The sequence below is a fragment of the Dipodomys spectabilis genome, unplaced genomic scaffold (assembly GCF_019054845.1).
Source record: "Dipodomys spectabilis isolate Male_0828 unplaced genomic scaffold, ASM1905484v1 ptg000215l, whole genome shotgun sequence".
Lineage (NCBI taxonomy): Eukaryota > Metazoa > Chordata > Mammalia > Rodentia > Heteromyidae > Dipodomys > Dipodomys spectabilis.
The window spans coordinates 9814801-9839695 of record NW_024870892.1 but is presented as its reverse complement, the minus strand read 5'-3'; the positions used below and the strand labels follow the sequence as shown (position 1 = coordinate 9839695).

Here is a 24895-nt window from a genome sequence, read left to right as displayed (position 1 = left end):
TAGCTGGCTCCAACCCTGTTGTGACCCCAGGTCTGGGTGTCTTAGTGCTATGGGTAAGGGTTAGGTAGTAGAATGGGACTAAATTGGTCCCAGGGCCCCATCCCTGACCATACTGGATTTCCTTTGCCCTTGCTCTGGCTGCCTGGATAGTAAGCTGGGGTGTGAGGGGATACCAGGTGGTAGACAAAGTGGGGACCATTTTCAGCTACGCTGTTTAAGCCAGGGTACCGTCCCCTATATCATTTTCCACCTAGTGATCAAGAGCCATGCTCTCAAGAACATCTGTCTCAGCCCACCAGCACCTTTGGAGAGGTTACCAGAGGCGTCCTAGGCAGCTTCCTGTGCACCACACCCTTCGTCGTCTCTGCGAATTATTTTCCCCCCACCAAGCTCTCATCCTGAGAGACCTTTGGCTGCATCGATTCCTCTGTGACCTTTTTGGTTTGTTTGTTTTCTGGTTGGTCGTGGGGCTTGAACTCTGCACCTGGGTGCTGTACCCGAGCTCTTCAGCTCAAGGCAAGCACTCTACCACTTGAGCCACAGCACCATTTCTGGTGGTTAGTTGGAGATAAGAGTCTCATGGACTTTCCTGCCCGGGCTGGCTTTGAACTTCCATCCTCAGATCTCAGCCTCCTGATTAGCTAGGATTACAGGCGTGAGCCACCAGTGCCCAGCTTTGTTTTTGTTTTTGTCAGTCATAAACTTGAACTTTGGGCCTACATACTGTCCCTGAGCTCTTTTGCTCAAGACTAGCAGTCTACCACTTTGAGCCACAGCCCCATTTCAGGTTTATGGTGGTGGTTAATTGGTGATGTCTCACAGACTTTCCTGTCCAGGCTGGCTTTGAACCACAGTCCTCAGGTCTCAGCCTCCTGAATAGCTAGGATTATAGGCATGAGCCACCAGTGCCTGGCTATGTGTGTGTGTGTGTGTATGTGCATGTGTGTATGAGAGAGAGACAGACATAGAGAGAAAGAGACAGAGAATTAGTCCTAGGGCTTGAACAGAGGGCACCTGAGTTGTCCCTAAGGGTTTTTTTTTTTTTTTTTGCTCAAGGCTAGCACGCTTATCATTTGAACTACAATTCCATTTCCCACCTTTCTGGTTATTAATTGGAGCTAAGAATCTCATGGATGTTCCAGTTTGAATTGGCTTTGAATCAGGATCCTCAGATCTCAGCCTTCTGAATATCTAGGCTTGCAGGTGTAAGCCTGCTATGATTCTGTTTTTTTTTTTCCCCCTTCAGCTGCTGAGCACAGTCCAGCTGTGGCATATCACCTCTGTATGTTTCTGTACATTTAGGTGTGTGTGGAGGGAGGGGTGGGGCGGAGGGGGGAGAGGGATAGGGGGTGGTGTGAAGAGTCCTTACAGCTGTTGGCCAGAACCCTGTCTGCCATGTCATAGAGAAGAGCCACCACTAGGTGGCAGCCTAGTGCTGTCAGTCACCACCACCCCCTTACTTTGTCTCAGGAACCAGACTCTGGGAAGTAGTCCTGCTGGGCTGTACCTTCCAAGCTCCTTGCCTTCACATACACCAGTCGGCTGAGACCAATGCCTGTCTCTAACCTGTGGGTCCTCAGGTGGTGTTTACCTCAGCCCCATGACCCTCCTTCCTGGGGCCCTGCTAGCTACTGGGGCACAGGAGAATGTCCATATCTCAGGCCAGGCTGTTCCTCCCTCTCTCCCTTGTCCTCATCTTCTCTTGTCTATTTAACTGCCTGACCCACCTTGAGTCTTCTCTTCCTTTCCCGTGGTCTGGCCTCCCTGCCTAGTCTCTGCTACCATCCCAGGAAGTCCTCAATGATTATACCTCAACCCTTGGGAGAATGGGGTTCTGCTTAGGAAGGTGGCTCCCAGGATTGAGGCAAGAGCCCCTGTGGAGTTTGGCCCAACAGTAGAGATGCGGGTGGATACTCCCTATGCTCTGCTCTGGGGTTACTTGCCATCTATGTGTCCCTGTGGGTCTGGCTTTGAACCCTGTCCCCTGTTTGTGTTTCCATCTGCCTTCTTCACTCTATCCATCTCTTGTCTCTACATCAAACCCAGGGGGACAGGCGCAAAGACACAATCCTGCCCCCCCTCACCCTGTGATCTGCACCCCCTTTCCTGCAGTTCTCAGCCACTTCTGCAGCTTCAAAAGGCACATTAATTACTCTAATGAGGTCAGGAGAGACCCTCTTGCTGCCATCCGGAGCTGGGAACATGCCACCCCTCAGCCCAGCCGCTTCCTGCCCCACCCCCTCTGCAAAGAGGGCTTGCTTCTCATCCTGCACCTGTCAGGCCCATCCCCATGCAAGCGCCACCCCCCCCCAGCATTAGCCTGGAGTAATTGGCCACCCCCACCAAGGTTAATGCACTATTAGCTGGGAGCTGGGGGCTGCTTTTAGCCGGGAGAGGAGTCTGTCAGCATGAGATGAAAGGCCCTGGGCCTGTGTGCTTGAGTGTGAATGCCCCGGGAGGCGGCTCCCAGTGCTTCTTGCACCTCATGCAAATGCACATGCAGGCACAGAACACAACCATGTAGACAGGATCTGCACCACAGTCACACACCAGAAGAACGCCAGCTCACCCAATTCACAGTCACACCTGCTCAGACAGGTGTCACCTGAACAGATCCTAAGTCACTTAGGCCTTCCTTAAGAACCTCTTGCCCCTGTATTTGCCTAAAGTGTCCACTGGACATAAGCTCAATTCCTTACAGCTGAGCTCTAGCTGGGGTCCTAAGCCTGGATTCTAGTCCTGGGTGACTCACCGCACAGCCTCAGCTTCTCTATCTGTGCCATGGAGGCAGGATGACGCTGATAGCACTTTCCTAGAGACAAAGGGTTGGGTCATCTACTGTCTGACTGCAGGGACTTCACAGACATAGCCCTACCTGCATTTTGGTCTCCTAGGAGACAGCTGATGATGGGGCTGGGCTCCTCTCTGGAGTCATTGGGTCATTGTCCTTCATCCCTTATCCTCTCTAGGGGCTCAACTGGGCCTCCATCTCACCCCATGGGAGCCCCAAGTTACCCCTGCTGCCACACAGCTGCCAGTGTCTGCTCTTGGCACTGGTGATTCCCCACATATATAGCCCCACATGGCTTTAAGAAACACTATCACGGGAGCCACACAGCTTGATTACATGAATCAAAATTCCTGGCCCCAGCAGTTCGGAGTGGTGTATGGGTCCTGCATGGAACAGCATCACCATGTAATGTACCTTGGCCTTAGCTAGGAAGGTATGGACATGCTGGCTGAAGGGCCAGGAGAGGCCTCAGAAGGATGAGCCTGTGATCAAAGGCCTGGAGACTGGGGCGGGGGTGGGGAGGGTGAGGATGGGGGGGCTGTGACTTACACTTGTTATCCTAGCTTCTCAGGAGGCTGAGATCTGGAGGATTGTGGTTCAAGGCCAGCCCAGGCAGAGAAGTCTGTGAGAGTCTAGCTCTAAAGTAACCAGCAAAAAGTCAGATTGGAGGCATATCTCATGCGGTAGAGGACCAGCTGAGGAAGGCAATCAAGTGCAGTGTCAAGTTCAAGATCCCAGTTCTGCCAAAGAGGAAGAAAGGAAAAGAAGAGGGAGGAAGGTAGGGAGAGCCTTACGTGAAGGCTAAGAAGAGAGAAGGAAGAGGTTGGAGATGTGGCTCAGATGGTAGAATGCCAGCTAATTATCGTAAGTGTCAAATACCAAAGCCTGGTCTTGAGCCAAAAAGAGGAGGAGGAGGAAGAGGAAGGGAAGAAGGTGAGATGGGAGAAGAAAATGGGCCATAGGAGGGAGGATGGTTGGAACGAGAGTAGGGTGGGGTGGTAGAAAGGTCAGACAGGAGGAGGAGGAAGGGGGAGGTGAGATGAGAGGAGAGGGTAGAAAACCAGCAGTAGTATGTGCCTGTTGGGCCTGTTGTTGCTGGTGGTCCGGTTCAGGAATCCTACGGTCCTGTACCAGATGTTGGAGTAGAACTTCATTTCCTCACAGGAAGGATCTACCACTTTATTTTCTGCAGTCTTGAGATTCTGTCTAGCTCGCAGATGGGGGCAGCTTAGCTGGACACTGACCCAGCCACCCCGTTCCCACTTCCCAGGTTGAGTAGCCAGAAAGACTAGGGCTCCCATAGACATCACTTGGACCTGTCAGCACTCTGTAACCACTCTGCCCTGCCTGGCCACCCTGAATCCTTGGGGGCCCAGAGCCTCCTGACCTATCAGTACCCCCCCCTTTCCCAGCCCATCCTGTCTGGTTACCCCAGGATTTCTGAATCCACTAGAGCAGACATTGGATTTGGTTTAATTTATTCTGTAATGAGAAATTTCTCCCTGCATATTTTTAGCCTCCTCTCCAGCTTTATGGCCTTTGAAGACAGAGGGGCTGCCACACCTGATCTCAACCCCTGCAGCCTTGCCCTGTGGGCTGAGGCAATTGAGTGGGTGTTGCTGGGTGGCCAATGACAGATGAGGGCTGCTGGCAGGGGCTAGGGGCCAGGCTGGGCCTGGGCTAGGGAAGACCCTCCTGCGTGTGGGGTGGACTCTTGACCTCAGGGTACAGACCCAGGCAGAAGACAGATTCTGGGAGAACAGGAATGGATCCTATCAACAGCCTGTCCTAGATCTAGTCCTGGGGCTAACAATTGTCTCTGGTGAGCCCTGGCCCTGCCTGACCCTTGTCCCCAAAATAAGCTTGACCTCTGACCTTTGACTGCAAAAGAAGCCTAATCTAGAATGACCTCCCCTCATCCCAGCTGCCTGTGGCTGGCTGAGCCTCCAGGCTGGGACAGCCCCCTGCCCCCAAAGGGCCAGGGCTTTGGGGCCTCCACCGTGCTGGACTGCAGCTTGTCAGGGCCAGGTCTGGAGCCACAAGCATTGCCCTCCCCTCCCTTCCTGGTCCTCAAGAGCGGCCAGCGGGTGCGGGGAGGTTGAATGGGGGACAGCTGCCTTTGTTCCTGTCCCTGCTCGGGCTCTGACCTTGAGAGAGAGACAAGAACAGAAGGAAAGCGGAGCTTCTGCTCAAATCCGCTCGGTGGCAGGCAGCGGCAGATCTCGCCTTGGTGGCCCCTGCATGCAAATGAGCTGGCCCGCTGGGTCTTTTGAGGTGGTCCCATCCCTGAGTGCCCTTGGGGCTGGTCCTGCCAGGTCAAGGCTTGCAGGTTCTGAAAGCAAAGACCACCATCCATCCACCCCTCCCCAACCCAGGGGTCCCATGCAGCAGGAAGGGCTCCTGGGCCCAGGCAGGGGTGAGGACTTTGAACACACACCTTTGCAGGCAGAATGCTCTACACTTGCAGCCACAGGTTCTTTAGGTCCAGCAGGCACCTCTGCTCCCAGAAATCTAAAGCAGACACCCCCCCCCCTCCTCCCCAAGACAGTTTCTTAGGAACCAGTATTCTGGAGCCAAAGCCTCCCTGCAAGTGGTCAGTCTGTCTGAAGGCCCTTCCCTGGTATGTCAGTGGTCAAATCAAGGGACAAGACCTACAGTCCAGAACACGTAGGCCAGCCCAGCTGAGAGCCCTGGAGAAGAGAAGTCAAGAGGATTTCATCCTGGTGGGGTGATAGAACACCTCCAGGTTTGAGCATGGTTATTTTATATTTAGAGTGTGGTGTGTATGTGTGTGTGTGTGTGTGTGTGTGTGTGTGTGTGTCCATACTAGGATTTGAACTCAGATCTTCATGCCCTCACTAGGCTCTTTCTGCTCAAGCCTGACATTTTACCATTGAGCCACATCTCTGCTTTCAGCTTTTCACTGGTTAATTGGGGGGGGGGGGGGGAATTCTCATGAACTGAGTGCTTGTGGCTCATGCCTGTAATCCTAGCTACTCAGGAGGCTGAGATCTGAGGATTGCAATTCAAAGCCAGCCCAGGCAGGAAAGTCCATGAGACTCTTATCTCCAATAAACGACCAGAAAACCAGAGGTAGTGCTGTGGCTCAAGTGGTAGAGTGCTAGCCTTGAGCTGAAGAGCTCAGGGACAGAGCTCAGGCCGAGTTCAAGCCCAGAGTTCAAGCCCCAAGACTGACAAAAAAAAAAAAAAAAAGTCTCCTGCCTAGGTTAGCTTTGAACCTTGTTTTTCAGATCTCAGCCTTCTACATGGTTTAGGATTACAGGCTTGAGCATGGGTTTTAATGCTGGGTGATATGGCATTCAAGGAATAGAGAGGGAGCTCTGTGGACAAATGACACAGGCCCACACATACCTCAGAGACCCATCCCTGCCTTGCTCAGCTCATATCAGTTTGCCAACCTCTGAGCTCTCTGTCCCTGCAAAGATGACCTTCCCCAGTGTCCAAGAGCTCTTGACTCCTCGGCTGAGGTTCCCATACCGTACACTAGGCCCAACTAGGGAAAGAAATCCAGAGAGGTGGGAAATGGTGTGGACACCACAGGCATTTTCTAGTCAGCACTTGGTAGCAGACTCTCCACAGTACAAGGTCTGGCCAGAGAGCCTGTGGCATGAAAAAAAGAGCAAGACTAGAGAACAGGTCATTCTTTTTTTTTTTCCTTTTTTTTATCAGTCATGGGGACTTGAACTCAGGGCCTGAGCTTTGAGCCTGAGCTTTTTGCTCAAGGCTAGTGCTCTTAGAACCACTTCTGGTTTTCTGGTGGTTTACTGGAGATAAGAGTCTCAAGGACTTTCCTGCCTGGGCTGGCTTTGAATGGTGATCCTTAGATTACAGCCTTCTGAATAGCTAGGATTACAGGTGTGAGCCACCATGCCCACTAAGGATAGGTCATTCTGTGATGCACCAAGTTGGGCCCTTTACCAGGGCCTTCCTTCCCTTCCCTTCTCTTCCCTCTCTCTCTCCTTTTCTTTCTTTCTTTTGTGTCAGTACTGGGACTTGAACTGGATGCTGTTCCTAGCTTTTTCATTCAAGGCAAGCCTTTTGGTGTTTAATTGGAGATAAGAGTCTCTCAGACTTTCCTGACCTGGCTGGCTTCGAAGCTCAGTCCTCAGATCTCAGCCTCTAGAGTAGCTAGGATTACAGATCTGGTTTTTCCTATCCTCCCTAGCCAGCAGCTTCAAGGTTGAATTGTTTGTTTGCTGTTGACCTTGGATCTCCCTCTGGACACTTTTGGATCCATTCTGAACTTGCTCAGACTCAATCTACAGGGCCACCTGCTGTGTGCCTGACACCTTCAGAGCTCTGGTGGGCACTGCTGGATTATCCAGAGTCGAAATTGGCTCCAGATTCCAGGAGGGAAAAGTGACTTTTGGGATGTAGGGCATGAAGGTGCAGACTTCAGAGGAAGCTGTGGACTTGGGTCAAACCACGCCAAAGCTCTCCTCTGGCCCCGGGGGAGGGCTCAGAGCCGATCCGGGCTGATTGAAGATTCTGTGGTCCGTAGTGTTCCAAGGGGGCGAGTCCTTTGATCTCTGCCTCTGCGGGGGGTGGGGAGGGGGTCCTGCAGAAGGCCTGGGTCGCTTTCCCCAAGACACTCAGGAGGCCCGGCCAAGCTAAGGAACCGCACTTCTTCCCGCCACTTCTCCGCAGATGTGGGCGGCGGGGGCTGGACCCTAGGGGGAGGCTGAGTCTGCGCGGGTCTTGGCCAGGGTGGGGCGCGGCTGAGACTGGAACCCCACCCCACCCAGCCCCGCACGGCTGGGCGCGGCAGGAGGGGGCGCCCGCGACCCTCCCGGAGCTCGGGTGGGACAAAGGCCGGAGCTGGCCCCTCCTCAGAGCCGGGGGGAGTCGGTGAGCGGCCCGGTCCGCCGCGCCCGGGGGGCGGGGGGGGGGGGGGGTACCGGCGCCGCCGCCTGCGTTCTCGGCGCCCGAGGTCTCTCGCTCGCTGCTGGCCCGCGCGCGCGCGGAGGCGGAGCGGCGGGGATCTCCAAGCGCGCCGCGCGCTCCGCCCGCCCGCTCGGCGGCAGCGGCGGCGGCGGCGGCGGCGGAGGAGGAGGCGGAGACGCGGGCAGGCGGCGGCCGGAGAGCGCGGCGGCCGGACCGGGGCCATGGCGCCCGCGCAGCGCCCGCTGCTGCCGCTGCTGCTGCTGCTGCTGCCGCTGCGCGCGCGCGCCGAGGACGCCGCCCGCGCCAACGCCGACCGCTACGCCGTGTACTGGAACCGCAGCAACCCCAGGTGAGCGCAGCGCAGCGCCGGGGACCCCCGGGGGGCCCCCCGCCGCCGCCGCCGCCGCCGGCCTCCCCAGGCCCCAGCCCAGGCGCCCCCGGCGGGCTACCGCCGGGGGGTGGGCGCCCCCGGGGGTCCCCGGGGAGGGGCCGTGTCGGCTCCCCGGACTTTGGAGGACTTGCGCGCCCCGTGCATTCTCTCCGGGGCGCCCCACTCGCGTGCAGACTCGCGCCCCACATCCCCCAGGGCGCCCACGGGCTCCAGGAGAGTTTTTATTTTGGGGGGTGGTGGTGGTGGTGGTGGGAAACCACTCTGCACCCCTGAGAAGTCGGGCAGCCCTTGAGTTCCTTGTCTGGACTCGGAGGATTCCCTGATCTCTTGTGCTCTTTCTTCCGGGACCTATCAGGGCTTGAGGAGTTGTTGGGGGATCCCTGGAGATCTTTGCACTTAGGGGTCCGAAGGTGGCGCGGGGGGGGGGGGGGGGTTGGGAGGCGGAGGACTGTGACTCTAAGGACCCAGGGTCTGTGAGTGTGTCCTGCCGGAGGTCCCTACATAAACTTGGGGGAAGTTGGACCGTACCTTCCTACCTCACTTTGACTCCAGGGGCGTCTGGGTCAGGGCATTTTAGCGGCAGAGACACTGAGGCACCAAAGGGCAGTCTGGGAGGTCCAAGTGAGTAATGTTGTCTTCCATCGTCTTGGAGCTGATGGAGAAACTGAGGTGGGGAGGGATGACGGGCTGGCTCAAGGTCACGGCCAGGGCAGCAGAGCTGGGGCGGGACCCAGGTGGCCTGGTGCCCAGCCTGCCACGCCCGGTGGAGGGGGACCTGCGGGCTTGCTGCACAGTCTGCGTATGTCGGACCCTTCCAGGCACCGAATACAATTGGGAGGATGGCAGAATTCCTGTTAGACTAACAGGAAAAGTTTTCTGGCCACTGACCACATCATGGACATCGCAGAACCCTCTGGGTCATTCCAGGGTCTCAGAAGCTAAAGTGGACTGAGGATCTTATGGGAGATGGGATTCTGGGGTTTCTGGGGCTCTGAGTCCAGTTCCATCACTCAAGGTTCTGGGCTGCCCATAGCTGACCAAGCTACACATTGGACCAAGCTTGCTAGCGTCCCTGCTCCCAGATGCTCTGTCACCGGTCACTCTGTGTTCCAGCTGCTTCCCACACCGGCCAGCTGAGTTGCCCTCCTAAGTGGCTGTCACCTCTAGTCCTCAGCTGTGGTTTGCTACCCTGGTCCCCAGGTAGAAAGTTGCTTTAAGGGTCTTCTTTTAGGTAGGTTCGGGGATGACGGTGGCCAGTGTCCCAACTTGGGGCTGGGGAATATCCTCAGACCCCCCCCCCATGGATGCGAGGCTGTGTGGTTGGGCCCCCAGGACTGAGGGCAGGGACCTGGGGTGGCCAGGCCACCACAGAGCTGGTCCCACACTGCCTGCTATGCTGGTCACATGTGGATTTGATTACGGCTCTTCCCTGTCCCTGGCCACGGCCGCCGTGAGGGGAACCCGGCACACAGCTCTTTCCCGGCCCAAGTTTTTGGTTTCAGCTCCGGAATCTTCGTCCCAGGCTGGCCTGTCCTTTGTTCTGGCAAAACACTTGAAGAGCCTGGGATGGGGAAGAAAGGAGGTCCCAGCCTTCCACTGTCACCGCCTGCTAGAGGGTCGCAGGACAGTGGGCTGTAGCCTGGCCCTCCCCGCTAGGGAAAGATGGTAACAAACCCCCACCCCATCCCTAGTGCCCGGCATGGGCTGGAGACTGGGATGCCTCCTGCTGCTGTGACATGACCGTGTCGTCAGAGGGGACAGGCAGGTGGTGAGCGAAGCTGACCCTACCACCCCACAGCAAGAGCCTTCCTCGGTCTTCCTGTGCTCAACTCCTTCTCCTGCCTCGACTCTCCAGGTCACTGGGCTGTGCCCCAAAGCCTGCAATGGGGCTCAGGACCCGGCTATGTCCAGAATAAGAACTTGTCATTGACATTGGGGACGGGGTGGGGGTGGGGGGCTCTACAGAAGCAGATGTGGGAGAGCTGGGAGGGGCAACTAGACCAAAACCTGTACTTAGATAAAAGGGGACTACAAGGCCCCAACAGGAAGAGGGGTCCCCGGGGAGCCAGGGATGGAGACATCATCCCGAAAAGAAAGGACAGGATCTGTGCCCAGGCTTGGGGTTTGAGGTAGGCTCAGTGGCCGGGGACAAGGACGGGGCTGGAGCAGACATTCACGGATGGTGACATCTGACGGAGATCACAGGAAAGAGACAAGGACTTGGAGTCTGAGCGTGGGGCATGGTGAGCAGGGGCAGTGGTGAAGGTGCAGTGGGCATGTTCTGGGGGGGACCGACAGCTGTATGGCAGCCCAAAGGAGTGGCACGTTCACTTACATGGGGACCGTGGTCTAGGCAGGGCTGCAGCGTGGCTAGCCACTCCTTCTGCCCGGCTGGCCGGTACCTGCACTGAGGTAATAAGTATATGGCTGTTGCCCAAATTATGTTCTCCCTGCTGGGAAGTGTGGCCGTGGATGGCGTGGACAAGAGAAAGCCCTGCACCCATTTGCTCAGATGCCTTAGGTGGGGTCCTGTCAGATGGCTCAGCTACCCGTCCTGTATCCTCACTGAGCAGACCTGGCTGGCTGGGCACCCTGGGCTGGCCCCTGGGCCGGTCCTCAGCTGCACTGGCGCCGGCTAGGGACATCCCTAGCCCTGGCCCGCTTGGGTTTGCATGGCGGCTTACATGCGTCCATGAATGGGAAGATGTATCTGGGGGGGGGTCTCACTGAGCTGGGTGGCTGCGTGTAGCTGCGTGTTATTGTCCGTAATACGCAGAGACCCTGGGGGTACATGTCCATGTGGGCACACACATGATTGTTGCAGGCAGCCCCATGAGCCTGCCTACACATGGCAGCCTTGGCTGTAGTGTGTTTCACGCATGTCTGCGTGGCTGTGCATGGAGTAGGCTGCGTGTCTGCATGTATGCTGCACCCACATTTGCATGAGGGTATCTAAACCAAAAGCCTGCCGTGTGGAGCCACACACAGGGCTGTGTGTGTGTGTGCCGTGCATGTGTGAGGCTATGTGAGTGTGCGCAATGTGTGTGTGAATCTGTATGCAATATCTGTGTGTGTACATGTTGGAGCGTGGGACACATGTGTGTACCGTATGTCTGTTGGCATAGGAGGATACCAGTATGGGGTCCACTCTGGCTGCCCAAGGCCTGCGGTGTGGGCACAGCATCACCAGGATGGTCCACAGTGGTGACCTGGCTGTGGGGCACAGGGAAGAGCAGACGGGCCATTGAGACCCAGAGCAGGCATCACAGAGGATGGCTCAGGTTGTGACCCAGATGAGCCCAGTGGACGTGGGTCAGAGGCTTTTGGTGTGGGCAGCAGGAGCTTTCTCTGAATATGAGGTGGGGGGGAGGCAGTTTGGTCCCTGAGAGAGGTGGTTGGAATCCTGGGGTCTTGGTGGCTCTGCAGGCCGCTTCGGCCTCTGGGGAACTGGCTTCGAAGGGGACAATGCAGTGTTTTGCCGCATGAGGGTTTTTGTTGTTGTTGTTTTTTGTTGTTTTTTTTTTAATTTTTGTGTGAGAGATCACACCCTCAGGCTTAAGGGGTTCAGAAAGTGGTAGCCCGGAAAATTCAAGGCGAGATGGTGAGGGCTGCGAGCTGGGGGAAATCTAGGGCTTTTACGATCTGGGAGACTGAGCAAGACACAGGCGGTGGCATAGCCGGGGATGAGTCAGACCAAGCCATGATCCAAGGATTTCAGGGGGAAACTGAGGCAGCTCTTGTGGTCAGAAGAGGAGGTGTTAGCCAGCCAGCATGTCCCTGTTTGGAACCAGGTTCCAAATTCACAGTGACCACACCATCCAGGCACCAGACTGGCTGGCTTTGTGTCTCTGTCTCTCCCAGCGGCTTTTGCTCTCCCTTTCTCTGGCTTCCTGGCTTATGTGGGCACCGCATCCTGGCTCCCCAGCCTCCTTTACCCACACAGTGGACCCTCGCAGCCTCAGCTTGCACAGAAAGCCAGTGGGCTTGGTGCTGGGATCCGTTGGCCCTTCCAAGAGATGTCAGACTGGAGTCTCTGGTCTCTCTCAGGGGTTGAGGATTGGGCAGGGGCCACTGGTCATTCTGGCCTCTTTCCGCCCAGTACTCATCCCCTGGTGGGCCTGCAGGGGACCTCTCAGGTCTTGGCAGGGAGGTCTGGGAATGGAATGGCAGGTATACAGCAGGACCTGGGTGACAGTTTCCAGTGGGGCTGGGAGCTTCCTTCTGTCATTCTACTCCTCCATCCTATTCTGACAGTGGCCCCCTCTCCTGGAAATGGAGCCATCAGAGTGGTGTCCAATGTTGCTGTTCTTGTTTTAATTACTTACTTAATTAATTATTTTTGTGCCAGTACTAGGGCTTGAACTCAGGGGCCTGGGCGCTGCCCCTTAGCTTTTTCATTCAAGGCCAGCAATTTGCTACTTGAGCCACAATACCACTTCCGGCTTTTTGCTTGATAACGACATAAGAGTCTCGTGGGCTTTTCCTGCTCGGGCTGACTTGGAATCACCATTCTCAGATCTCAGCGTCCTGAGTAGCTAGGATGAAAGCATGAACCACTGGCTCCCAACTCAATGTCGCTGTTTTGCAGGGATGTTTTCTCTGTGAATGCAGGGAGAAGAATGTTCTAATGTGTCTCGTAGCTGGTAGGGCCATGCTGGGGAAAGGGACAGAGCCATATCCCAGGCTTGCCCCTACCACCATGCAGACACTGTTCTAGACATACGGCTTAAAGGCCGGCACGGGCCAGCCGACCAGCCTGGGGGATTTTTGATTTAACCTCAAGCAGACGTTTGAACTCTGTGGGCAGCCGTGCTGATGGGGATTCAGCCCCTCTCCTGAGCCTGTGTCCTATCAGCGTGGGGGACTTCAGTCTATGTGCCCACTGTTTCCTGGTCTCCTTGAGTGATTGCTCCATGTCCCCCAACCCACCTATCCTGGGGCCTGTGCCCCCATTTCAAGGACAAAGCAGCTGTGAGAGACAGTGGGTCATGCAGGGCCACCAGAAACACTGGCTGTTGGGGCGGGGGGGGCGGGGTCCTTGCACTGGCCAAGGAGGGTCAAGGACAACCTGGCTTCTTGAGAGAGGTAACGGAGGACAGCGTACCTTCTTGGCCTGCCCCTTGGCCCCCCCTGTCTCTAAGCCTGCCGCTGGCATTTTGTTCTCACTCAGTCGATTTCTCTCTTTTTTCTTTCTTTTCTTTTCTCCTTTTTTTTTTTTTCTCATGATGCTAGGGATGAACCTGGAGCTCAGCTCATGCTAGGCAAGCACTCACTATTGAGCTACCGCCCTGTCTCCTCCAATTTTTTGGCACTGATGCCCTTGCCTCAGTTTACCTTTCTTTATCTTTTTTTTTTTTTTTTTTTTTAACCATTATCCTCTTTACTCAGCCTTGTCTTGGACCCTCTGGAAGTTTTCATTACAGTTGGCATCCTGGCCAGACCAAGATGGAGGATTTGTCTTCAGCTCCTTAAAACTTGGGGTTCGGTATGTCCCAACGTGGCATCGGGACCCTACTCTTGGGCCCACACGGATCCTTTACAGTGGCTCACCCCACCCAGGGATGAACACACAGCAGTCCATACACGACTTGCTGGGTGCCACGGGGGATCAGAGTGCACCACCCACCCACGGGGGACCCTGGTCACCGGCCCCAGTAGTGTGTGGTGCCTCAGTTCCCAGTCTGGGAAGGTGGCCCCGTTCACCCCCATTCCAGTTTTGGGAGAGACTCCTAATTAGTTGCTTTGCTATTAGTGTTTAATGACTTCACAGGCAGAGATTGAAGTTCATTAGCTGCGGGCCGGGTGGTACCCAGGAGGAGGCAGGGGTAAGGTTGAGGTGGCCTGAGGAGGGTGAGGTACAGAGCCCCAGGGACTCTGGAAGGGAGGGTGCTGTCCCAGTGTGGACACTGACCCTGGACCAGTGGCAGAACAGGTATGAGGCGCTTGTAGGGAAGGCCCTGTTGGAAACAAGCGATCTCAAATCAGTCATTAACCCCTTAGTGAGAATCTCCACTAGCATTTGCATATCCAGGTTGATTGAGCCCGACAAAGCTTTCTTTTGCTCACACCAGGATGGGTTTTGGGGTGGAGAACCCCTCTCTGTGTCCTTCTATGTAGGCGCCACCCTGAGCAGGGGTAAGGCGCCTGCCCGCCCCTGGCTCAGCTGCCAACTTGGAACCGGGAATGCCAACACAGCAAGGCCGTCGCTATTTTAGAGTCAGGAAGGGGAAAAAAAAAAGGCCGGCTCAGGCGGCCAGCACGGTGTGGGGAGAGGGCTTCCCCAAGGGCCAACCTGCCTGGGGTGCTACCTGCAACTCCTAACTCTTCAAAACATTGGCCTTAAGCTGGGCGCCGGTGGCTCACACCTGTAATCCTAGCTACTCAGGAGGCTGAGAGCTGAGGATCGCGGTTCAAAGCCAGCCAGGGCAGGAAAGTCCTTAAGACTCCTGTCTCCAATAAACCACTCAGAAAACTGGAAGTGGCGCTGTGGCTCAAGTGGTACAACGCTCACCTTGAGCTGAAGAGCTGAGGGACAGCGCCAGGCCCAGAGTTTAAGCCTTGTGACCAACAAAATGAAAGCAAAAAAAAAAAGCCTTTTAACTCAACATGCAAGTATTTTTTTTGGGGGGGGGGGGGCGGTGTCCGGTTTTGGGGCCTGAACTCTGGGCTTGGGCGCTGTCCCTCAGCTCTTCAGCTCAGGGCTAGCGCTCTACCACTTGAACCACAGCGCCACTTTCGGCTTTTTGCTTATGTGGTGCTGAGGAATCGAACCCAGGGCCTCGTGCATGCAAGGCAAGCGCTCTACCACTGAGCCCCTTCCCAGCTCAACAAGCAAGTATTGAGCACTGTTATATCAGAGGGGTGGGCAGATGTGAGGGTGTAGAAATGTCTATTGGGAAGCCTGGCACGGATGGCTCAAGTCTGTAATCTTTGCTACTCAGGAGGTTGAGATCTGAGGATCACAGTTTGAAAACAACCTGGGCAGGAAAGTCCATGAGACTCTTATCTCCAATAACCAGCAGAAGTTACAAGTGGAGGAGGGTTCAAATGGTAGAGTACCAGCCTTGAGTAAAAAAGCTCAGGGACTGAGCCCAGGCTTTGTTTAAGCCCCAGTACCAACACACACACACACACACACACACACACAAATTGTCATATTGGGGAATGGAGGTTTTCTAGACCATGGAAGCAGAATGTGCCAAGGCCCTTGGGGAACCAAGGCTGATTGAGCTGGAAGGGACTAAGTTGTGGGAGACAAGTCCCTGAGAATGGGACATTGGCTACATGGCCAGTGAGGACCTTGGATTGTGTTTTGAGCATTGAGGAGAAATGGAAGGTTTTGAGCCAGCTGGACACAATCTGGAAATCCACTTTGTTTGGAATTTGTGTGTGTGTAGTCTGTCATGGGGCTTGAACTCAGGGCCTGGATGCTGGCCGTGTGTGTGTGTGTGTGTGTGTGTGTGTGTGTGTGTGTATGTGTGTGAACTTGTAATAAGAGTCTCATAGCCTTTCCTACAGGAACCGGCTTTGAACTGTGATCTTCAGATCTTGGCCTCCTGAGTAGCTAGGATGACAGGTATGAGCTGGCGCCCTGGAACTTGTATGGATTTTGCGAGATCAGGAGCCTGGTGGGCCCTTGCTGCCCTAGGAAGACCTTGTAGAGCCCCTCTAAATCGTCAGGGCAGACTCTGCCTCCAAATGGGAAAGAAAGAACATTCCGGTGTCAGACACAGACATCATAGGAACACAGGTAGGATGGGAGGGACACTGGCCTTGACTTCAAGATCTATTTCTAGAGGGCCCTTCACAACCAGGTTCTCTTGAGGGGGGGTGGGTGAGTGTTGATCTTTATGGGAATGAGTTAAACTGAGGGTCAAAGGGAATATTTGAATCCCATGCTGCTAGAGAGCAATGAGACTTTCATTCTTACAGAAACCTCAGGAAGTGGCGCTGTAGCTGAAATGGTAGAACACTAGCCTTGAGCACAAAGAAGCTCAGGGACAGTGCCCAGACCCTGAGTTCAAGTCCCAGGACCTGCGAAATAAAAAGAGCAAAAATGCTGAAGAATCATTTGTGATCAATTTTACAGTTACATATGTAACTGTAACTCCTCTGTATATCACCTTGATAATAAAATTAAAACAACAACAACAAACCCTCAGGATAGGTACCAGTAGTTCATGCTGTAATGGCATCTACTCAGGAAGCTGAGATCTGAGGATTGCAGTTTAAAGCCAACCCAGGAGAAAAGTCTGTGAGACTCTTATCTTCTATTAACTACCAAAAAGCTGGAAGTGGAGCTGTGGCTCAAGTGGTAGGACACAGCCTTGACTAAAAAGCTCACAGGGACCAGTACCCAGGCCCCGAGTTCAAGTCTCAGTATCGACAAAAAAAGAAAACCTCAGTAACTCTGGTGAGATCTGGAGGACACCCTAGCCCAAATGAGGTGAAATCTCAGCCTGTCCTTTTATATTGATTGATTGATTATGAGATACTCAGGGTCTGGGCACTGTCCCTTTGCTTTTCTGCTCCAGGCTAGCACCCTATTACTTTTGAGCCACAGCTCCACTTCCAGCCTTTTGGTCTCCTGGGCTTTCCTGACTGGGCTGGCTTTGAATTGTGCTCCTAAGATCTCAGCTTCCGGAGTAGCTAGGATTACAGGCGGGAGCCACCGGCTCCCAGATAAGCTTGTCCTCTTAGAACCTGCACCTAACCTCAGACATATCTCAGGCCTTTCCTCAGTCCCCTGCAGAGTAAGGAAACAGGCTCTGAAGAGCTGAGCTTTAGTCCAGCACTATGAGACTCTCGGTGCCCCAGACTCTACCAGTTACAGGCTACTAGCACACCAGCATGCTGTCCAGGAAGGGCTGGGGTCAGAGTGTCATCCTCCACCCCCTAGCAGCCCTGGCTAGGCCTCAGTTTCCCATCTGTGCAGGGAGGAGGCCAAGCAGAGTGGCTGGCAGGTCTTTTATGTGCTAATGAGGTTCTACAGGGCGTCCCTTGGCCCCCTGGCCAGCCAGCGGTTACATGACAGGGCTCGGGGGACAGCCGGGAGATCTGAGAGCTCTGCCGCTGTAGCCGGAGGCAGGGATGGAAGGGGAGCCTCCATGCAGTGCAGCCCCCAGCTGACCTCCGTCCTCCAAGATGAGTGTGGGTCAGGGCCGCTGAGGGAGGACGGGGCTCCCGGGCTGCGGGGAGGTTGGGCAAGCAACCTCCAGGGTAGAAGCTGGAGGCTGGGCAGGTGTGGGCGGGGGACAGTTGGTATCCAGGATGAAGCTTCCAAATCCAGGGGCTTGAAAGCGAAGGACAACTTGGGGTCTCAGGGTTGGAGAGATGTTCAGAGAGGGTGAGAGACACACCGGGGTCACAATACAGAAAGGGCACTGGAGTCTAACCACATTCAAAAGGTGTGTGTGTGCGCGCGTGCGTGTGTGCGTGCTTGCCCGTGCACGCATGCGAGAACACGCACACACTTGACCTAATACTGGGGCTTGAACTCAGGGCCTGGGTGTTTTTCCCTGAGCTTTTTTCATTCAAGTCTGGCGCTCTACCACGTGACTCACAGCTCCACTTCCAACTTTTTGGTGGTCAGTTGGCGATAGGGTCATGGACCTTCCTGCCTGAGCTGGCTTTGAACGTCCATCCTCACGTCCCAGCATCCTGTGTAGTTAGGATTACAGGTGTGAGCCCCAGTGCTTGTCTCATTCAGGGCACTGAGCTGGACGAGGGTGGGGCCTGGAAGGGAGTGGATGGAGGGGGCCGGGGCAAAACAGGGAAAACAGGCTGGCGTTGGAGACACTGAGCCCTAGAGCTGGCTGGAAAGGAAGCCGATACCAGGCTCTATGGACACCGACCTGGAGCCCATGAGTACCTGAGGGTTCCCTGATTCTGTTCTCTGTGTCCACTGACCAGCCGCCTGTCTCCTGGCAGGTTCCACATGGGCGTGGCGGGCGACGGCGGAGGCTACACGGTGGAGGTGAGCATCAACGACTATCTGGATATCTACTGCCCACACTATGGGGCCCCCCTGCCACCAGCGGAGCGCATGGAGCACTACGTGCTGTACATGGTCAACGGCGAGGGTCACGCATCCTGTGACCATCGGCAGCGTGGCTTCAAGCGCTGGGAGTGCAACCGGCCAGCAGCGCCCGGCGGGCCACTCAAGTTCTCCGAGAAGTTCCAGCTCTTCACGCCCTTCTCCCTGGGTTTTGAGTTCCGTCCTGGCCACGAGTACTACTACATTTGTGAGTAATCAGGACCATTGTGACCACCCAGGGTCCTCAGACAGTGCAGGCTACTGGCAGGTGGGGGAGACTGAGGCTCAGGGTGGGTCTGAGGCTTAACCTCCCCACACAGTCCCAGGAACCACATCCTCAGCCACCTTAAATCAGAAACCAGAGACATCTACTCGACCCTCTCCCAGTGCTGAGGGGAGAAACTGAGGCAAACAGACCCCAGTGGTAGAGGGGAGTCTCCGTTCCATCCCAGATAGGCAGAGGTCTCCTGGTCCCTGTCGACCCCATCTCTCCAAGAGCCCTCAAGGAGGGAGAGTTTCTTGGCAGTTGGTCAGTGGGGTCCCTCGGTGACCTAGGCTGTGGAAAGGCCAGCCCGTCCCTGAGATGCACTGGGAACCTCCCTTTTCATGAGGCTAATGGCGGAGGGGGGGAGAGAGGGGGGGAGAAGGGGGTACATAGCAGTAGTCATGGGTCCAGCGGCATCTCTACTTGTACTCCAGCAGACAAGAACTCCAGGGGAGTCCCCGCACTTCTGCTCGGAATGAGGGTGAAGAGCTGAGACCAGGGGGTCTGTTACTCAGCATCTAGCGGGGGTGTGGGGGTCTAGCATGAAATAAGGTGTGGCGAGGAGCTGTGCCACCCTGGCTACGGCTGTGTCAAATTAGACTTCACAAGGCCTCATGTTTCCTTTCTCTGTTCTAGTTGGGTTTTGTTTTTCCCTCCCTCCCTTCTTTCTTCCCTCCCTCCCTTCCTTATTGATAGATTGATTGATTGCCAGTCCTGGGGCTTGAACTCAGGGCCTGGACACCGTTCCTGAACTCCATTTGCTCAAAGCTAGCACTCTACCACTTGAGCCACATTGCCACTTCTAGCTTTTTCTGTGTATGTGGTACTGAGGAATTGAACCCAGGGCTTCATGCATGCTAGGCAAGCACTCTACCACTAAGCCACATTTCCAGCCCTCCTTTTCACTTTTTTTTTTTTTTTTTGGTCGGCTGTGGGGCTTGAACTCTGGGCTTGGGCGCTGCCCTTGCACTCTTCAACTCAAGGCGAGCACTCTACCGCTTGAGCCACAACGCCACTTCCGGTTTTCTAGTGGTTTATTAGAGCTAAGAGTTTCACGGATTTTCCTGCCTGTGCTGGCTTTGAACCGTGATTCTCAGACCTCGGCCTCCTGAGTAGCTAGGATTACAGGCGTGAGCCACCAGCACCTGGCTCCTTTTCTCTTTTAATTCAGAGAAGAAGCGAGTGGGGGAAGGGGCAGAAGGTGTTCAAATTAAGTCTCATAATATAAGAAAAAAATTACATTTTTCTTTCCAAGACAGGGAGTTTCATGAAGATAATTATTGTAATTATTCCTCCTATCTCTGTGACGAATGCTACTTTTATTATGTGGTTTTTTATCTTTGTGTCCTGACATATTGGGGAGGGGGGCAGGTGAGCATGGCGGCCAGGCCATGGCGGGGGGTGGGGTGGGGGTCCCAGCTCTATCACATAGACTTGGAGACCATACCTGTCAGTCACCCGCCAGGGTCAGGGATTTCTTCTCCATCTCCTGATTTCATAGCTGACACTAAGGACACCCTGGCCCCTCCCAGGCAACAGCCAGCGGCCAAGGAGCAAAGAGCAATATGAGGGGCATGACATTCTTCGTCTTAGCCTGAGGCCTTGGCTGACATCTGCCTCCTGTGCTTTGCTGCCATGAGTCACTGGCTCTTATCACTGCAGATGGAAAAATGACTCCCAATCTGGGACACAGTTCCTTGGTGGAGTATTTGCCTAGCGCGCATTGGGCCCTGGGTTTCCTCACCAGCTCCTCAATTAACTCAAAAGGAACCAGGTGCTGGAGGTATAATCCTGGCTACTCAGGAAGCTGAGATCTAAGGATCGCAGTTCAAGGCTATCCTGAGCAGGAAAGTCCTTGAGATTCTTTTTTTTTTTTTTTGGTAGGTGGAGGGGCTTGAACTCTGGGCTTGGGCGCTGTCCCTCAGCTCTTCAGCTCAAGGCGAGCACTCTACCGCTTGAGCCACAGCACCACTTTTGGTTTTCTGCTGGTTTATTGGAGACAAGAGTCTCACGGACCTTCCTGCCTGGGCTGGCTTTGAACCATGATCCTCAGATCTCAGCCTCCTGAGTAGCTAGGATTACAGGCGTGAGCCACCAGCGCCTGGCTAGTCCTTGAGATTCTTATATCCAATTAACCACTGAAAAGCTGGATGTGAATCTGTGGCTCACAGTATTAGAACACTAGCCTTGAGCAAAAAAGCTGAGGTCCTGAGTTCAAGCCCCAGGACCTGTACCACACACATACACACACCAAAAAAAAAAAAAAAAAAGAGAGAGCCGGGCACCAGTGTCTCACGCCTACAATCCTAGCTACTCAGGAGGCTGAGATCTGAGGATCACGGTTCAAAGCCAGCCCGGGCAGGAAAGTCCATAAGACTGTTATCTCCAATAAAAACCATTAGAAAACCAGAAGTGGTGCTGTGGCTTAAGAGGTAGAGCGCTCACCTTGAGCTGAAGAGCGCAGGGACAGCGCCCAAGCCCAGAGTTCAAGCCCCACGACTGACCAAAAAAAAGAAAGAAACCAAGGGGTAACAAGTTTGACAAGAAATGTACTTATTACCTTACTTATGTAACTATAACCCCTCTGTACATCACCTTGACAATAGGAATAATAATAATAAAAAGGCAAGATAATGAGATCTTGTCCTTGGTCCCTTACCCTTAAAAAAAAAAAAGAAAAAAGGAATCATCTGCAGAGCACAATTATGTACCATTTCAGCCCATTTCAGTACCATTTCAGAAGTGGGATTCATTCATGCCCTCAGAGAACAAGAATTAGAACTTGATCATGCCGGGCACTAGTGGTTCCTGATTATAATCCTAACTACTCAGGAGGCTGAGAGCTGAGGATCACAGTTTAAAGCCAGTGCAGGAAAGGCCATGAGACTCTTATCTCCAATGAACCTCCAGAAAAACAGAAGTGGAGCTGTGGCTTAAGTGGTAGAGTGCTCCCCTTGAGCTGAAGAGCTGAAGGACAGTGCCCAGGCCCAGAGTTCAAGCCTCACAACCAACCAACAAAACAAAAAACTGAACTGGTCACAATCATTTGGCTATACTCCTTTTTTTTCTTGGCTGATCAATTGAAAACAAATATATCAACATTCTGTGTGTGTGTGTGTGCGCGTGTGCATGTGCACACGCCTGTCCTGAGGTGAGCCACCAGCACCCAGCTATATTCAACACTTAAATCTCAACTTCTGAGGAGCAGCAGGATGAGGACACAGACAATGTAGGCTCATCAGGGGCAGTGTGCAGTTTCGGCTGGGAAACAGAAGGTATTGTGTCTGGGGCTTTGATGGTCAGGATTGGGCCACCAGTACTGGGGGAAATGGTAATAGAGCCTTAGTTGACCTCAGTCACCAAGAGTCCCTTGTCCCTTTTCTTCCAGCTGCCACACCTCCCAACGCTGTAGACCGGCCCTGCCTGCGGTTGAAGGTTTACGTACGGCCGACTAGTAAGTGCTGGTGGGGAGGTCGGGTGTGGGGGAAGCAAGCAGGACCCAGATTTCCCCCACTATGTCCTCAACTGATGGCAGTAGTCTAAAGAGCTTGTAGTCAGCTAGGTCCCAGAACACTATCAGCCAGAACTGCAGCTGGCACCATCCTGAGCCTCAGTTTCTATTTTCTCTGTGTGTGCACACACATGCATGCACGTGCACGAGTGTGTGTGTGTGTGTGTGTGCGCGCGCGCGCTCCCTTGCTCGCTGATACGTTTCGGTACTGGGCTTGAACTGAGGGCTTTACATTCTCACTTAGCTTTTTCACTCAAGGCTTGATGCTCTACCACTTGAGCTATACCTCTACTTCCAGCTTTTTGGTGGTTAATTGGAGATAGAAATCTCACTGCTGGGGGCTGGGAAGATTGGCTCAGTGGTAGAATGCTTGCCTTGCATGCCTGAGGCCCTGGGTTCGATTCCTCAGCACCACATAAGCAAAAAGAAAAAAGCCAGAAGTGGCGCTGTGGCTCAAGTGGTAGAGCGCTAGCCTTGAGCTGAAGAGCTGAGGGACAGCGCCCAGGCCCAGAGTTCAAGCCCTACGGCCGGACCCAAAAAAAAAAAAAAGAAATCTCACTGCTGGATTTCCTGCCCAGGCTGGCTTTGAACCATGATCCTCAGATTTCAACCTCCTGATTAGCTAGGATTCTATGTGTGAGGTACCTGTGCCTGGCTTCAGTTTCCCTAAAGCTGCGGTCCTTTCCCAGCTTCATAACTTCTGCAGTGAAGGCTGAGGTCTCCAGCCAGGCCCAGGCTGATCTGACGGGCTTGTCTCTGTGTCTCCTGCAGATGAGACCCTGTATGAGGCCCCCGAACCAATCTTCACCAGTAACAATTCCTGCAGTGGCCTGGGCAGCTGCCACCTCTTCCTTAGCACCGTCCCTGTGCTCTGGACCCTCCTGGGCTCCTAGTCCTGGCCCTGAAGGATGCTGGCTCCACCAGGACCCACTTACACCTGCGACCTCAGCCCTGCCCATGACCACAGCCGCTTCCGAGACCAAATAGACGCTGCTTCTCCCTGGTGGTGCTGCCCACTGGAGGGGCAGCCAGGACCCCCCGACACCCAAGGGGGACTGGGATGGCCCCAGGCCTGGCCACCTTCCTCCAGAGGGGCTGCTGAGGAACCCCGGCCCTTCTTGGCAATTGTTCTTTTGTGTGTTTTCATGGTTGGATAAGAAAGACTTTGTGTTTTTTAACTTAATTTATTCCCCACTGTTGCCGGTGACTTTGGGAAACAGAATTAATGAGGGTAAGGGGACACTGGACCGGCCTGCTCCTGTGCTCCACAAAATGCTGGCCGACCCTCAGGCACCCTGGGACAAGCAAGCCTGAGCCAGAAGAAGGCAGCAGTATGAACCCCCTCGTCGTGGTCTAGGGGACATCAGGCCTCCATCTCAGCGCCCTCCCCGCCATTCTTGGGGGGATTATTTTCCAGCCACGGTTGAGCCACAGCTGTCCCCTCCAACTCTCAGAACCACTTTGGCTAGCCTGTGCAAACAAGCCCCCTTCTCCCCGTCCCCCACACCTGGGCCCTCCATCCCGCACTACCATCTCATTTCTAGGGCTGGAAAGACGTTATATTTCTGTAAATAGAACCAGCAAGTATATACTGTGATTTATTTTTAATGTATTCCTGAGGATGGACTGGAAATCTTGGTTTGTTTGTTCTTTTTTTTTTTTTTTTCAACCTTTTGTCAGGGGGGAGTCTTATATTTTGGTGGGGGGAGGTGGGGGAACTTTTTAGAATAGCCAACACTTCGCAATAAGCTCGTTTCGTCTGTTCAAGACTCCTCCCCACCCCCTTCGACTCTGTCGACTCTGTGACCTAATAATGTTTCTATAGGGAAAAATAGAGAAAAGAAAAAAAAGAAAAGAAAAGAAGATAGAACAAAAAGGAGGGGGGACCTACAACCAAAAAGAGAACTCCTCCTCGAAGATGATTTAATGAAGGAAACAACACATTTCTACAGATTTCATATTTCTACCCGTCTTTCCTGACTCTGTGTTTTATATATATTATATATAAATATATATTGTGTACAGCCGCCAGGAGACGGCTCAAGCCCATCCATGCAAAGGGACGGGACGGGGGCTTTTGTAGGGCCTGTGGGGTGGGGGGCGGGGCCTGCCCTTCCCATCACAATCAACTTTGGATTCTGTATTTTTTTATAATAAAATGCATAAACTTCAAAGGTGTGTTTTGGGATTAGGGTTGGGGGGAGGCATCAGTTTTAACTGTGGGAGCACTGGGATTTGGTGATGGGTCTTTACTGGTCCAGGGAACCAGGAAGTATCTAGGCCATAGGACCTACACCATGAGCCAAAAGAAACCTGCAGTCACTATGGTGTCTATGAGACCTGGCCCTAGCATTTAGTGGTGCCATGCTCTTATCTATCCTTGGATATGGTCGCTGGAAACTACTATCTGCCTTCTGGGGATCCCCAGAAGGACTTAGGGTTTGGTTTGTGCCCAGCCAACTCTGGGTATAGCAGGAACTTAGAAATATCCATCAAGAGGCTGGGAAGGTGGCTCAGTGGTAGAGCAAGTGCTTGCCTTGCATGCATGAGGCCCTGGGTTCGATTCCTCAGCACCACATAAGCAAAAAGAAAAAAGCCAGAGTGGCTCTGTGGCTCAAGTGGTAGAGCGCAAGTCTTGAGCTGAAGAGCTGAGGGACAGCACCCAGGCCCAGAGTTCAGGCCCCACGACCAGGCCCCAAAAACAAAACAAAATGAAATATCCATCAAAAGCTGAGCACCAGTGGCTCACACCTGTAATCCTATCTGCTCTTGAGTCTGAGATCTGAAGATCTCGGTTCGAAGCCAGTCTGGGCAGGAAAGTCTGTGAGACTCTTATCTCCAGTTAACCACCAGAAAATCAGAAGTGGAGCTGTGGCTCAAAGAGCACTACTGTGCAAAAAGAGCTCAGTGATAATGCCCAAGTCCTGAGTTTAAGCCTCATAACAAATCTCCCCCACCGCCAAAAAAAAAAAAAAAAAAGTCCATCAAGCTGTGCA

General features: G+C 54.0%; 1 protein-coding gene across 1 annotated transcript; it reads left to right on the top strand.

Moving 5' to 3' along the window:
- Positions 1 to 7916: 7916 nt before the first annotated feature.
- On the top strand, positions 7917 to 23990 carry Efna2 (ephrin A2). The gene is made up of 4 exons (XM_042697234.1): positions 7917 to 8045; positions 18018 to 18331; positions 21777 to 21842; positions 22671 to 23990. Exons 1-4 carry the CDS (start codon positions 7918 to 7920, stop codon positions 22790 to 22792), a joined length of 630 nt encoding a protein of 209 aa, XP_042553168.1. The 5' UTR covers position 7917; the 3' UTR covers positions 22793 to 23990.
- The last annotated feature ends 905 nt before the right edge of the window (positions 23991 to 24895 follow it).